General features: G+C 45.5%; 1 protein-coding gene across 1 annotated transcript; it reads left to right on the forward strand.

Annotated features, from left to right (window-relative positions):
* The first annotated feature begins 230 nt into the window (after positions 1 to 230).
* On the forward strand, positions 231 to 13,308 carry LOC123407950 (polyubiquitin-like). Its single transcript, XM_045101195.1, has 5 exons — positions 231 to 1,259; positions 7,526 to 7,545; positions 10,083 to 10,696; positions 12,853 to 12,907; positions 13,209 to 13,308. The coding sequence occupies exons 1-5, from the start codon at positions 231 to 233 to the stop codon at positions 13,306 to 13,308; spliced, it is 1,818 nt and encodes a 605-aa protein (XP_044957130.1).

Below are 13,308 nucleotides of genomic sequence, written 5' to 3' on the forward strand. Positions count from 1 at the left end.
GGGCTAACAATGAGATAATGAGAAATTAGAAGAAATGCACCTTACATAATGAAATTTTATTAAAAAAACAGATACACCTTATATAAAGGAACGGAGGGAGTATTTATTAGAAGATTTGCATGATTGGCGCTGTCAATCTCTGTTCCCAAAATTATATGTAATTTGAATGACAAGTATACCTTTGAGCATTGTACTTATACACATTTCAATATATATTTTTATACCATCAGATGGAGATCTTTGTCAAGACCATCAGTGGAAAAACAACGGTCATCGAGGTGGTGTCCTCTGACACGATTGATAATATCAAGGAAAAAATTGAGGAGAAGGATGGCATTCCCCCAGACCAGCAACGACTTATCTTTAACGGAAGACAGCTTGATGCTGAGTGGACGGTTTCAGATTACAATATTCAGGAGCAGTCCACACTGCACCTTGTCCTGCGCCTTGGTGGTCCTTGTACCATTTGTTGTTATAGGTATATTAATGTGCAGATGCTCGCTGGTAAGACCGTCAGCATCGAGGTAGATCCAACGGACACGATCGACACTATCAGGGAAAAGATTTGTGCTCCCCAGAGGCTCTTCTTTGATGGCAAGCAGCTTGAGGATGGACGGACAATTGCAGATTACAAATTTGAGAACAATATCACTCTGCACCTCGACTTTGGCATGCAGATTTTCGTGAAGACAACCATTGGTAAGACCACCACTCTCCTGGTGGAGCCGTCTGACACGATCGACGTCATTAAGGAGAAGATTCAGGGCAAGCAAAGGATCATCTTGGATGGGAAACAGCTAGATGGTAAGGGCACCCTTACTGATTACAACATTAAGAGAGGCTCCACCCTACACCTTCGTCCCTGCAAGCATGGTGAGATGCAGATTCTTGTGAAGACACAAACAAGCGAAAACATCAGGCTCATGTTTAAACTTTCTGACACTATTGGTGATGTGAAGGCAATGATTCAGGAGAAGCAGAGGATCATGTTTGAGGGCAGGAAGCTAGACGATGTGCGGTCTACCCTCACAGATTATGATATCCAGGAAGAGTCCACCTTACACCTTGACTTTGGCATGCATATATTTGTGAAGACACCCACGGGCAAGACCATCACTGTTGACGTGGATCGATCTGACACAATTGACAGCGTTAGGGAAAAGATTCATGGAAATCAGATTCTCCTCTTTGGTGGCAAGGAGCTTGAAAGTGGACAGACACTTGAGGATTATGATATCCAGGGAGGGTCAACATTGCATGTTGAGGATCGTCTTACTCAAGGCTGAGTCCATTGGTACCACTAGAACTGTGAATGCTGCTACGATCATATGATAAGGTCATAAGGTGGCTATTCCCTCATAGTTCGTGTTGCACTTGTCCTTGTTTTGTCTGGGAATATACCCAGAACTAATGTGTCATCCTGGGCCACTATCCTTTTATTAACCTTGTGCTTCTTTGTTGGACTGCATCTTTATAATATTAATTGAACCGGAAGGAGTATTGGCTTTGAATGCCCGGGTTCGTGTATGCCAACTTGAGTTATCTATGCTTGTAACTATCAAGTCAGCATCTCTCCCGCATGGTGCATGATGCCTTCTCAGTTCTCATCTCCATGATATCAACCCTTATAAAATGAAATTGTGTCTAGAAAGCAATTTGGTTGTTGTGAGGTATATTTTTTATATAGACTACTTTTTCTCAGAAGTGAATTAGTTGGATGAGTAGAGTTTGTGTGAGGGCAAACGATGAAAACAATAGCTATTTCAATAAAGGTGAGTGGTTATGGTAAGGGACCCTTTGTCTCCCTTGATGTTCAATTTAGTTGTGTGTTCACCAATCACTAGTAGAAAACAGGCCTTTGGTTCGACCCATTACTCCCGGTTGCTTTTTGAATCGGGACTAATGCTTCCATTAGTCCCGGTTCATGAGGCTAGGTTTTAGTCCCGATTTATTAGGAACCTCTAGTCCCGGTTTGTGTTAAAAATCGGGACTACCTGGGTGATGGCATGGTTAGCTCAGGCTGGTGCCCACATGCGAGGGTCATTAGTCTCGGCTGGTGGGACTAGAGATAGATCTTTAGTTCTGGTTTGTATCACCAACCGGACTAAAAGTATCACTATAAATAATGCTTCATCCAGCCCGAGCCCAAGCTCTTTGTTTTTCCTATCTCCCCTTTGTTATCTTTCCTTGCTCGAGTTTATCCTCAATTTCTTTCTAGATTTATCAAGATTTGAAGCACCTCATCCATCCAAGTGTTCATAAAGGTTAACAACTTTGTCCTTTCATCTCTGATTGCTAGATTAGCTCGTGCAATGCTCTATAATTATAGTGATTTGTGGGTTTTAGTTTGGGAGTGATTATGTGGGAGTTTATTTGATTTATATGCAATCTGAGCTCAAATTAACTTTTTAGTTTGCATATGTGTAGGTGTGTTTTACTTAGTGCCTTCCGGTCCACGTTCTAACCACTGTTGATCGCCCACACCGTCTCGTCGCCGGCACCACCTTGGTGATCTCTTGTTCTTATCCTTTTTATTCCAAAAAATCCTATTTGTATGATTTAGATAATTTTCTTACATGTATGATTGTTTTTATACATAGTGTCATGGTTTTGATATCCGTCCCCGTCGGCCCGCGTCCGGTTTATGATTTGGATGTGGTATATTCTCTTTTATAACTACTAGTAAGTATGCACGTGCAACGCACGTCTCGATCAAAGCAGCATGTGAAATTCATATGGTATTGAATTCGGAATTCGTATTAAGATTAATTAACTTTCATGTAACAAAGCTCTCCTGCTTGAAATGAATCTTACTGTGTACTGCCCCTTCGTTTACGAAAAAGATCAGTACAGAGGGAGTTCTGTTTACAATAACACGTGAAAAATAGTGATAAATTCATGTAATAGCATCCATGACAACCATATAGAGTTTTGAATGAGAACAAAAAAGAATGATAAAAAGAGCCTGCATAAAGCAATACACTGCTATATGATCGTGGAACAAAGTAAACATATTTGTGATCTTTAATCTTGGCACATAGCGTTGGCCTAGCTTCACAGGAGTTGTGCAGGTCATCTTCCTGGTTACCAACATTTGGCTTCAGGCCTTCAACTCTTCACCCCAAACCTTTTGCTTTATTAAATTATCTACGAATGAATGACCAAATTAGATTGATAAAATCAAACTACATAAACAGAACACCAGAACAATCAAATGTGTAATCCAAAGATAAATGCTTAATTAACAAATCAATTCTGATTTCTGTATCACTAAAATCAGATATAATCCAGATGGATCTAATATATAATACAAAAGAGAACTGGTTTACATAGTAGGTTGAAGATTTTAAGAAAAAAAATCTTTTTTATAGCAGGTGTGTTTGCAAACTAAATGATTTGTATTGCGATTAAACTTGGCATGAACATCCTTGGTTCAGTTCATGCGGCAATGGCACATTCACAAGCCTTTATGCCGGATGCTCTACTAAAGTGGTTTGTGGTTTGTAGTTCAGTTTTATCTCCTTCTTTCTGAGGGTAGCAAATATGCACATGATTTAGCATTTTAGTGGATCAAGAACTTTCCTATGTGAGATTGAGAAAACAAACAGAAAGAAGAGATTGAAAGGGACAGAGATGTCAAGCAGCAGACCGATGTGGGGGGGGGGGGAGGGAGGGAGACAGGAGGGCGTCTCTGGCAGCAGGGAGGTGAACAACGGCAGGGGGGAGACCGATGCTCCGCACGGCCTAGTTTTCCATCGACTGACCGCCCCACGTGTGTCCATGTCCCCAGCGGCGGCGACCTAGCAGAGGACGAAGCGGTTGATCTCCTACCGAGGTCCACACACAAAATTCAATCACGGAAAGAATCAGGACGGAAAGCTGTAGTTTAAAGACTCGTTCGGTAATTCACCCGCTTTTTAAAATTTAAGAATCAACGGAGCATCTCTGCAGCCGCTCCTCAAATTTGAACTACATCTGTGTCCACTCCGGGAGCGGAGGGATGGCGAACGGGCCCTAAATAGCAGAGAAACTAACATAAAACATCCGACCAGCGAACACAAGACTCCTGGTTTCACTTCCAGAATCCAGAGGCATCATCTTTCATAGCATTTGTAGAGTATGTCCATGCAAGGGCAAAATAATGCACTGTATGCCTTGGTTAAGTCCTTTTTGCCTTCCTCACTTGGAGAGTTGTACACTTCAAGCACTTCCTCGTAAAAAGGGGAAAACTAAATTGATGAGTAAAGATTAAAGGTGGCTGTGAAAAGATGAATAACATCATACCTTCTTTGAGCAGGTCTTTGAGATAATTCCAGTGATGCCCTCTAAGAGCATCTCCAACAGACGCCCAATATTAGCGTCGTGCCCAAAAAATCGCAAGTTTAGCGCGCGCGGAGTTAAAAATTACACTCCAACAGACACTGTATAATAGAGCACGCCGTAAAAAATGTTGAACACGCTGGGGAAAACTGAATCGGACGCAGTATATTTCGTGCGCGAGCTCGTGCGCGCTGAAACTCCTTTCCGTGCATGCGCCCGCTGCCCGGCAACCTCGCGTGCGCGCGCCAGCCTGCCAGCCGGCCACGGCGGCGGGGCGGAGCAGGTCGCGGCGGGGCGGAGCAGGTCGCGGCCATGGCGGGGCGGAGCGGAGCAGGCCGCGGCGGGGCGGAGCAGGTCGCGGCCATGGCGGGGCGGGGCGGAGCGGAGCAGGCCGCGGCGGGGCGGAGCAGGTCGCGGCCATGGCGGGGCGGAGCGGAGCAGGTCGCGGCGGGGCGGAGCAGGTCCCGGCCATGGCGGGGCGGAGCGGAGCAGGCCGCGGCGGGGCGGAGCAGGTCCCGGCCATGGCGGGGCGGAGCGGAGCAGGTCGCGGCGGGGCGGAGCAGGCCGCGGCCATGGCGGGGTGGAGCGGAGCAGGCCGTGGCGGGGCGGAGCAGGCCGCGGCCATGGCGGGGCGGGGCGGAGCAGGTCGCGGCGGCCCGGTGGGGCAGGGCGTGGCCATGGCGGGGCAAGGATGATTTTGGGCGTCCGCTGGAGATGGCGGGGCGGGGATGATTTCGGGATATTTTTGAGCGTCTCTTGGAGATGTTCGGTCATCCGATGCTGTAAAACGCTATTTTGACACGGTAAAATTTTTTAGCGCGCGTCTGTTGGAGATGCTTTAATCATGAAGAGGAAAATATGTTCACCATGGGCTGCCACCACGCCCGTTGCAGCCCACAACCATGTCACGACCAGAGCGACCGTTGCTGAGCGGTTTGCTGCCTGCGTGTCAGGACTAACTTCAGTTATAGTATCAGTTTCAGTTATTACAAGAGAGTGCAAGGAAGCCAACGGCTGGGATCACTCCTCGCGTACCGCTTCGGCGCTGGCCGTTGATTAGTTACTGTAGTAATTCTGTTGTCGGTTTATCGTGGTTTAAACCCTTCGCTTATAAAGCAGCCGGGCTGTGGCTGACCTGGTATCGAATCTTCTATTGTTCTGTCCTTCGTGCAAAAGCATATACTTTATAGCTAATGCAAATCAGATCTGAGATGAAATTTCCCAATTTCTTGCATAAAATCCTCCTATAGATCAGTCGAGTCCTGACACTGCGGGCGCGGAGGACCACCTGCGCTTCTGCGTGAACGTCGAGCCGACCGCCGGGTCGACCAGCTCCTACAACCCAAGCTTCCCCGAGGTGGGAACGGCGGGACGCGCTCCTTTGCGGACACCACCATCGGCCGTGTTGTCGCCGACGACGGGTGCTCCTTGTGTTGGTGCAGTTCCCTGCACCTAGCTCTCTCTTTCTCTCTCACGGCTGGAGGTAGAAGAAGAAGTATGAACAGACACAAAAAATGGTGGTTCCCGCGCATGTATGCCCACCGCACGAACGGCTTCTTTCCCTCAAGCTCGAACTCGAGTCCCACGCTGTTACAACGCCCGCTGAGGCTTCTTATAGCCGAGACGCACCAGGGTATGACCCACGTCCCAGCCCACGTCGAGCACTCGGTCCACGCCCGCTCTGCTCGCGCCCACGATGCGCACGCACGCGCCTGGGTCGCAGTGAGCCCGCGGGGTACCGACTCAACGCCACCCCGCTGATCTTGCTAACAGACTAGGTCTACTCCACGTACACTCCGCGTTGGCTCACGCACGCACGTACGTACTAAACGGCCACAGCCACATGACCCGGCTGCTAACCAACTAACCCGGCTGCTAATCAGCTAACCTACCACTAGTGGGGACAGGGCCTATAGCCCCGGCCCGTAAGGGGCTTTAGTCCCGGTTCACCAATCGGGACTAAAGGGGCGGGACTAAAGGCCTAACCTTTTCGTCCCGGCCCTCTTACACGCCGGGACTAAAGGTGCTCCACGTGGGCGCCTCGTAGCGCCCCAGGGGCAGGCCCTTTAGTCCCGGCTCTTTACACGGACCAGGACTCAAGATTTTCAGATTTTGCTGGTTTTTGGCTTTTTTTTTGAATGAAATTATTTTTGGGTTTTAGGGTTTTTAGGGTTTAGGTGTTCAGGAGATTAACGTGATGCCTCGTTTTGTGTTCGGGAATTAGTTTTCATATAATTTAAAATAGAAATAATTATGCATATATATATATAAGATTAACTCATCTTACAAGCGATCATATACAATTATATGGAGATCTGAATTATCGGGACTAGAGCCCGTCTATTCGATTACATGGACGAACATCAGTAATGGCCCTTAGCTACACTATAGCTTCCGTCCTCAGAAATCCCGCAAGCTCCTCTGCAACAGCAATCGCGCGTTGCTTTGGTAGGACCTTCGTCCTCATGGCCTTGTGCTATATAAGAAGAGGAGATGAATATGAATATCAATCATGATAACAAAGAATGACGGGTAAAAATAGAGGTGTGAATGTTCATTGCTTACGTCGATTCTGTGCTCCTTGAACTCAGAGGTAAACGTGCGAATGGTCTCGCAAACATAGTATCCGCATAGATGCGTTCCCCGTGGCTGCTGGTCGCACTTTACGAGAATGGAATATATATAATCAAAATAATAATCTAGCATCATAAATGTATTGAAAATTAATAGAAGTATATCATACTACTACTTACCTGAGCCGCTCTAAAGGTCAGCTTCTCAGTAAAGTTACCGGGAGTCACGCACTTGAATCGATTCCAAACCCTGCCCGACAAGGATAATGATTTGCTAAGTTTTTCATTAATTGATATATCAGAAAATCATCGAAAGATACCGATAGAGCGCAAGAATGATTAAAATTACCCTTGGAGCATGTCCTGCAGGCTTTGGAACTGTTCCAAGGGTCTCGATAATGGGTCGAAGGCATCAACTCTTCCCTTATCAATTTGAATGTCCAACAGAATCCAATGCAAGCTGCACATGTATATATATATATATGTGTGTGTGTGTGTGTGTGTGTGTGTGAGAGTAACTTATCAATTAAACTTATAAGTGAATGGACACAACAGAGTAAAGACCCTCACCTGAAGTTGTATGGAAACAGTATGTGGTCACAGAAATTTTGATCTATTAGAAACCTTAGAAGGTTTTCCTCCGTCTCCTTGGGATAATTAGTTAGCGTCGCTATATGTATTTTATCTGGATCAATAAACCCAATATTTATGATGCTCTTACTTTTACACTCCAGAATCTTCATTCTGCATAATAGAGTACAAGTTAATTATATATAGACAATGAATTGAAATAACTAAACAAGTTATATGTAGACAACGAATTGAAAAGCTTACAGACAATAGCAACTCATAAGCGATTTGTCGAGGGCGTCGCCAATGTACATCTGGAAGAGTTCATCAAAGTCGATATGAATTTCTTTGGAGCGGCCGTAGTACTCCTGTGGGACACTCAGCACGATCATCGTTCTCCCATTCTTTGATTTACTTAAGTAGCATTTATGCAAGTAACGCATATTTGTTGGGAGATCATCTTTGCTGACCAAAGGCTCTCCCATGACAAACTGTGGCTTAGGGGCTACCACAGCCTTGGGTATCCTGTCGTCTTGGGAATTAGCCAGCAAATTTTCAACCGAGATACCACATTCATCCGCCAACTCCTTTGCGTTTTCAAAAGCTTGGGAATTAGTTTGCGCTTTGGGGAGCTCCGTCGCTTAGAAATCATCGACGAAGCGTTCTTGCTGGCACGCTTCCGCTTAGTATCATGTGCGGGCGGCGGCGAAGACGGACGACCCAAGTCCGGCGGCGGTGATCGAGATGGACTCGTGTTGTGCTGGCCGACCTCATGTGGAGGGCTTGGAGGTAATGGAGGTGTAGGTGACCTGCGACGACTCGGAGGCGGTGTTGTCCTTGGGGCCGAGCCTGGAAGCTTGATGTAGTTCTTGTCCCATAGGATGACTCCACCCAGTACTTCTCCGAGTGTCCTCTCATCTTCGGGTCCAGCTATGTCGAGCTCCATATCATTAAACCCCGTCATGATTTCATCCACCCCGACTTTAGCAAAGCCAGGTGGAATCTCACGGCCATGCCAGCGTGCATCAGGGCGAGAAGGTAAAGCTTGTCTGACGGCCACCTTCATGGATATGTTCTTGAATTTCTGATGGAGTTCACATGATGTTGACTCCTTGATTCCATCCACGGGGTAGCCGGGACCGCCCTCTATCATTCTTCGTTCATCGTCGGGCGGGGCCTCAGATTCAGCCACGCTGCTTTTCCGCTTAGATGGGGCGCTGGTAATATCAACTGCAGGATCTTCCTGGCGCGGTACTCCTCTAAGCTCATCAATCTGCTTCTGTTGCTCGTTAATCCTGGCAAGCAACTGGTTGAACTTGTCATTCTCCTCATCCTGCTGCCGCTTCTTTGCTCTCTCTCGGCTTCTGTAAGTGTCTTGGTCTCTGGCAAACCCAAGCCACCACGGGTAAGAAGGACCGAAGCCTCGCGTTCGTCCTCCATGTTCGTCATTGCCGAGGACCAGTGTGAGCAAATCTTTCTCTCTATCTGCAGTGAACTTTCTTCTTCCCTCCTTAATTTCTTTCACTATCCTTTTCCAATTCTCCCTGGGTATCCTAAGATTGTCATTGCAGATGAGGTCCCCTGTTGTTTCGTCGTACGACCCATCATGCGCAAGGAACCAATTTCTTGCTCTCAATTCCCAATCATCACGGAGTGGTTCAGGTACGACGCCTTTAGCTATCAGATCTTGCTCTTTCTTATCCCACTTTAGAATGGCAGTCTCATAGCCCCTGGCCCCAGCTTGTGGTGATATATCTTCTTGTCGGCATTTATCTTGTTCTTTTCTGATAATGCCTGGGCATCTTCTGACTCCTTGTACTCTTGAAATGCCTTCCAGTGATTCGCCTGCTTGGCTAGATACCCCTCGAATACTGGCACTTTCTGTGTCTTCAGATAGTTTTTCCATAGCTTCTTCTTCCAGCTATGGAACAGTTCGACAACTTCTTCAGAGTCCACTGCTTGACTTTGGCCCTCAGTTTGTCTGCGGCGTCTTCATTCTCACATTCTGGCAGGTTGAAATGTGACATGAGATCATTCCAAAGATTATCTTTGTACCTTTCGGCGACATAGTCATTATCGGTTGCCCCTTTGCGCTTGTTCCACTCCCGAACGCTGATCGGGAAGTGATCCCTAACGAGAACTCCGCATTGCTTCTTGAATGTGTCAGCAGCATTCTTAGGAAGCTTGGGTTCGCCCGTAGGAAATATCACCTCAAATGTGTAATGCGTCCGTGCATCCAACTTTCTAGTCGGGCCTCGTTTCGTAGTTTTGCTCGATGTGGAGGCCTAAGAGGGAGAAACATTTGTCAAATGAATATATATGTATACAATATAGAGCTATCTCCAATATTTTTCACATATTACAAGTAATTGTCGAACTTCATATGTATACCTCGCCGGACTTCTCCTCTTCACCGGCTTCTCCATCAGTGGAGCTATCACCTTCTCCGTCATTGGACCTATCTCCTGCCCCATCGGCTTCATCTTCGTGTCGCTCGACCTCCATTCCAATGTCCTGGTTTAGATATAACGATGGAGATTCAGCTGGTTCAACGTCGGGGCCGTCTTTGATTATATCTTCCAGAAGTTCTTCCTCTTCTGACACGATCTTCTGACACGTTGGCATGCAGATTTTCGTGAAGACAACCATTGGTAAGACCACCACTCTCCTGGTGGAGCCGTCTGACACGATCGACGTCATTAAGGAGAAGATTCAGGGCAAGCAAAGGATCATCTTGGATGGGAAACAGCTAGATGGTAAGGGCACCCTTACTGATTACAACATTAAGAGAGGCTCCACCCTACACCTTCGTCCCTGCAAGCATGGTGAGATGCAGATTCTTGTGAAGACACAAACAAGCGAAAACATCAGGCTCATGTTTAAACTTTCTGACACTATTGGTGATGTGAAGGCAATGATTCAGGAGAAGCAGAGGATCATGTTTGAGGGCAGGAAGCTAGACGATGTGCGGTCTACCCTCACAGATTATGATATCCAGGAAGAGTCCACCTTACACCTTGACTTTGGCATGCATATATTTGTGAAGACACCCACGGGCAAGACCATCACTGTTGACGTGGATCGATCTGACACAATTGACAGCGTTAGGGAAAAGATTCATGGAAATCAGATTCTCCTCTTTGGTGGCAAGGAGCTTGAAAGTGGACAGACACTTGAGGATTATGATATCCAGGGAGGGTCAACATTGCATGTTGAGGATCGTCTTACTCAAGGCTGAGTCCATTGGTACCACTAGAACTGTGAATGCTGCTACGATCATATGATAAGGTCATAAGGTGGCTATTCCCTCATAGTTCGTGTTGCACTTGTCCTTGTTTTGTCTGGGAATATACCCAGAACTAATGTGTCATCCTGGGCCACTATCCTTTTATTAACCTTGTGCTTCTTTGTTGGACTGCATCTTTATAATATTAATTGAACCGGAAGGAGTATTGGCTTTGAATGCCCGGGTTCGTGTATGCCAACTTGAGTTATCTATGCTTGTAACTATCAAGTCAGCATCTCTCCCGCATGGTGCATGATGCCTTCTCAGTTCTCATCTCCATGATATCAACCCTTATAAAATGAAATTGTGTCTAGAAAGCAATTTGGTTGTTGTGAGGTATATTTTTTATATAGACTACTTTTTCTCAGAAGTGAATTAGTTGGATGAGTAGAGTTTGTGTGAGGGCAAACGATGAAAACAATAGCTATTTCAATAAAGGTGAGTGGTTATGGTAAGGGACCCTTTGTCTCCCTTGATGTTCAATTTAGTTGTGTGTTCACCAATCACTAGTAGAAAACAGGCCTTTGGTTCGACCCATTACTCCCGGTTGCTTTTTGAATCGGGACTAATGCTTCCATTAGTCCCGGTTCATGAGGCTAGGTTTTAGTCCCGATTTATTAGGAACCTCTAGTCCCGGTTTGTGTTAAAAATCGGGACTACCTGGGTGATGGCATGGTTAGCTCAGGCTGGTGCCCACATGCGAGGGTCATTAGTCTCGGCTGGTGGGACTAGAGATAGATCTTTAGTTCTGGTTTGTATCACCAACCGGACTAAAAGTATCACTATAAATAATGCTTCATCCAGCCCGAGCCCAAGCTCTTTGTTTTTCCTATCTCCCCTTTGTTATCTTTCCTTGCTCGAGTTTATCCTCAATTTCTTTCTAGATTTATCAAGATTTGAAGCACCTCATCCATCCAAGTGTTCATAAAGGTTAACAACTTTGTCCTTTCATCTCTGATTGCTAGATTAGCTCGTGCAATGCTCTATAATTATAGTGATTTGTGGGTTTTAGTTTGGGAGTGATTATGTGGGAGTTTATTTGATTTATATGCAATCTGAGCTCAAATTAACTTTTTAGTTTGCATATGTGTAGGTGTGTTTTACTTAGTGCCTTCCGGTCCACGTTCTAACCACTGTTGATCGCCCACACCGTCTCGTCGCCGGCACCACCTTGGTGATCTCTTGTTCTTATCCTTTTTATTCCAAAAAATCCTATTTGTATGATTTAGATAATTTTCTTACATGTATGATTGTTTTTATACATAGTGTCATGGTTTTGATATCCGTCCCCGTCGGCCCGCGTCCGGTTTATGATTTGGATGTGGTATATTCTCTTTTATAACTACTAGTAAGTATGCACGTGCAACGCACGTCTCGATCAAAGCAGCATGTGAAATTCATATGGTATTGAATTCGGAATTCGTATTAAGATTAATTAACTTTCATGTAACAAAGCTCTCCTGCTTGAAATGAATCTTACTGTGTACTGCCCCTTCGTTTACGAAAAAGATCAGTACAGAGGGAGTTCTGTTTACAATAACACGTGAAAAATAGTGATAAATTCATGTAATAGCATCCATGACAACCATATAGAGTTTTGAATGAGAACAAAAAAGAATGATAAAAAGAGCCTGCATAAAGCAATACACTGCTATATGATCGTGGAACAAAGTAAACATATTTGTGATCTTTAATCTTGGCACATAGCGTTGGCCTAGCTTCACAGGAGTTGTGCAGGTCATCTTCCTGGTTACGAACATTTGGCTTCAGGCCTTCAACTCTTCACCCCAAACCTTTTGCTTTATTAAATTATCTACGAATGAATGACCAAATTAGATTGATAAAATCAAACTACATAAACAGAACACCAGAACAATCAAATGTGTAATCCAAAGATAAATGCTTAATTAACAAATCAATTCTGATTTCTGTATCACTAAAATCAGATATAATCCTGATGGATCTAATATATAATACAAAAGAGAACTGGTTTACATAGTAGGTTGAAGATTTTAAGAAAAAAAATCTTTTTTATAGCAGGTGTGTTTGCAAACTAAATGATTTGTATTGCGATTAAACTTGGCATGAACATCCTTGGTTCAGTTCATGCGGCAATGGCACATTCACAAGCCTTTATGCCGGATGCTCTACTAAAGTGGTTTGTGGTTTGTAGTTCAGTTTTATCTCCTTCTTTCTGAGGGTAGCAAATATGCACATGATTTAGCATTTTAGTGGATCAAGAACTTTCCTATGTGAGATTGAGAAAACAAACAGAAAGAAGAGATTGAAAGGGACAGAGATGTCAAGCAGCAGACCGATGTGGGGGGGGGGGGGGGAGGGAGGGAGACAGGAGGGCGTCTCTGGCAGCAGGGAGGTGAACAACGGCAGGGGGGAGACCGATGCTCCGCACGGCCTAGTTTTCCATCGACTGACCGCCCCACGTGTGTCCATGTCCCCAGCGGCGGCGACCTAGCAGAGGACGAAGCGGTTGATCTCCTACCGAGGTCCACACACAAAATTCAATCACGGAAAGAATCAGGACGGAAAGCTGTAGTTTAA

The sequence above is a fragment of the Hordeum vulgare genome, chromosome 7H (assembly GCF_904849725.1).
Source record: "Hordeum vulgare subsp. vulgare chromosome 7H, MorexV3_pseudomolecules_assembly, whole genome shotgun sequence".
NCBI classification, from domain to species: Eukaryota; Viridiplantae; Streptophyta; class Magnoliopsida; order Poales; family Poaceae; genus Hordeum; species Hordeum vulgare.

What these genes read in the sequence shown, in the direction of transcription:
- LOC123407950 (XM_045101195.1), top strand. Translation starts at nt 231, where the DNA reads ATGGAGATCTTTGTCAAGACCATCAGTGGAAAAACAACGGTCATCGAG. An exon ending in GTTTTCCTCCGTCTCCTTGG is followed by an intron (nt 7,546 to 10,082) that starts GATAATTAGTTA and finishes CTTCTGACACGT; the next exon opens with TGGCATGCAGATTTTCGTGA. An exon ending in TGAGGATCGTCTTACTCAAG is followed by an intron (nt 10,697 to 12,852) that starts GCTGAGTCCATT and finishes TCCTTGGTTCAG; the next exon opens with TTCATGCGGCAATGGCACAT.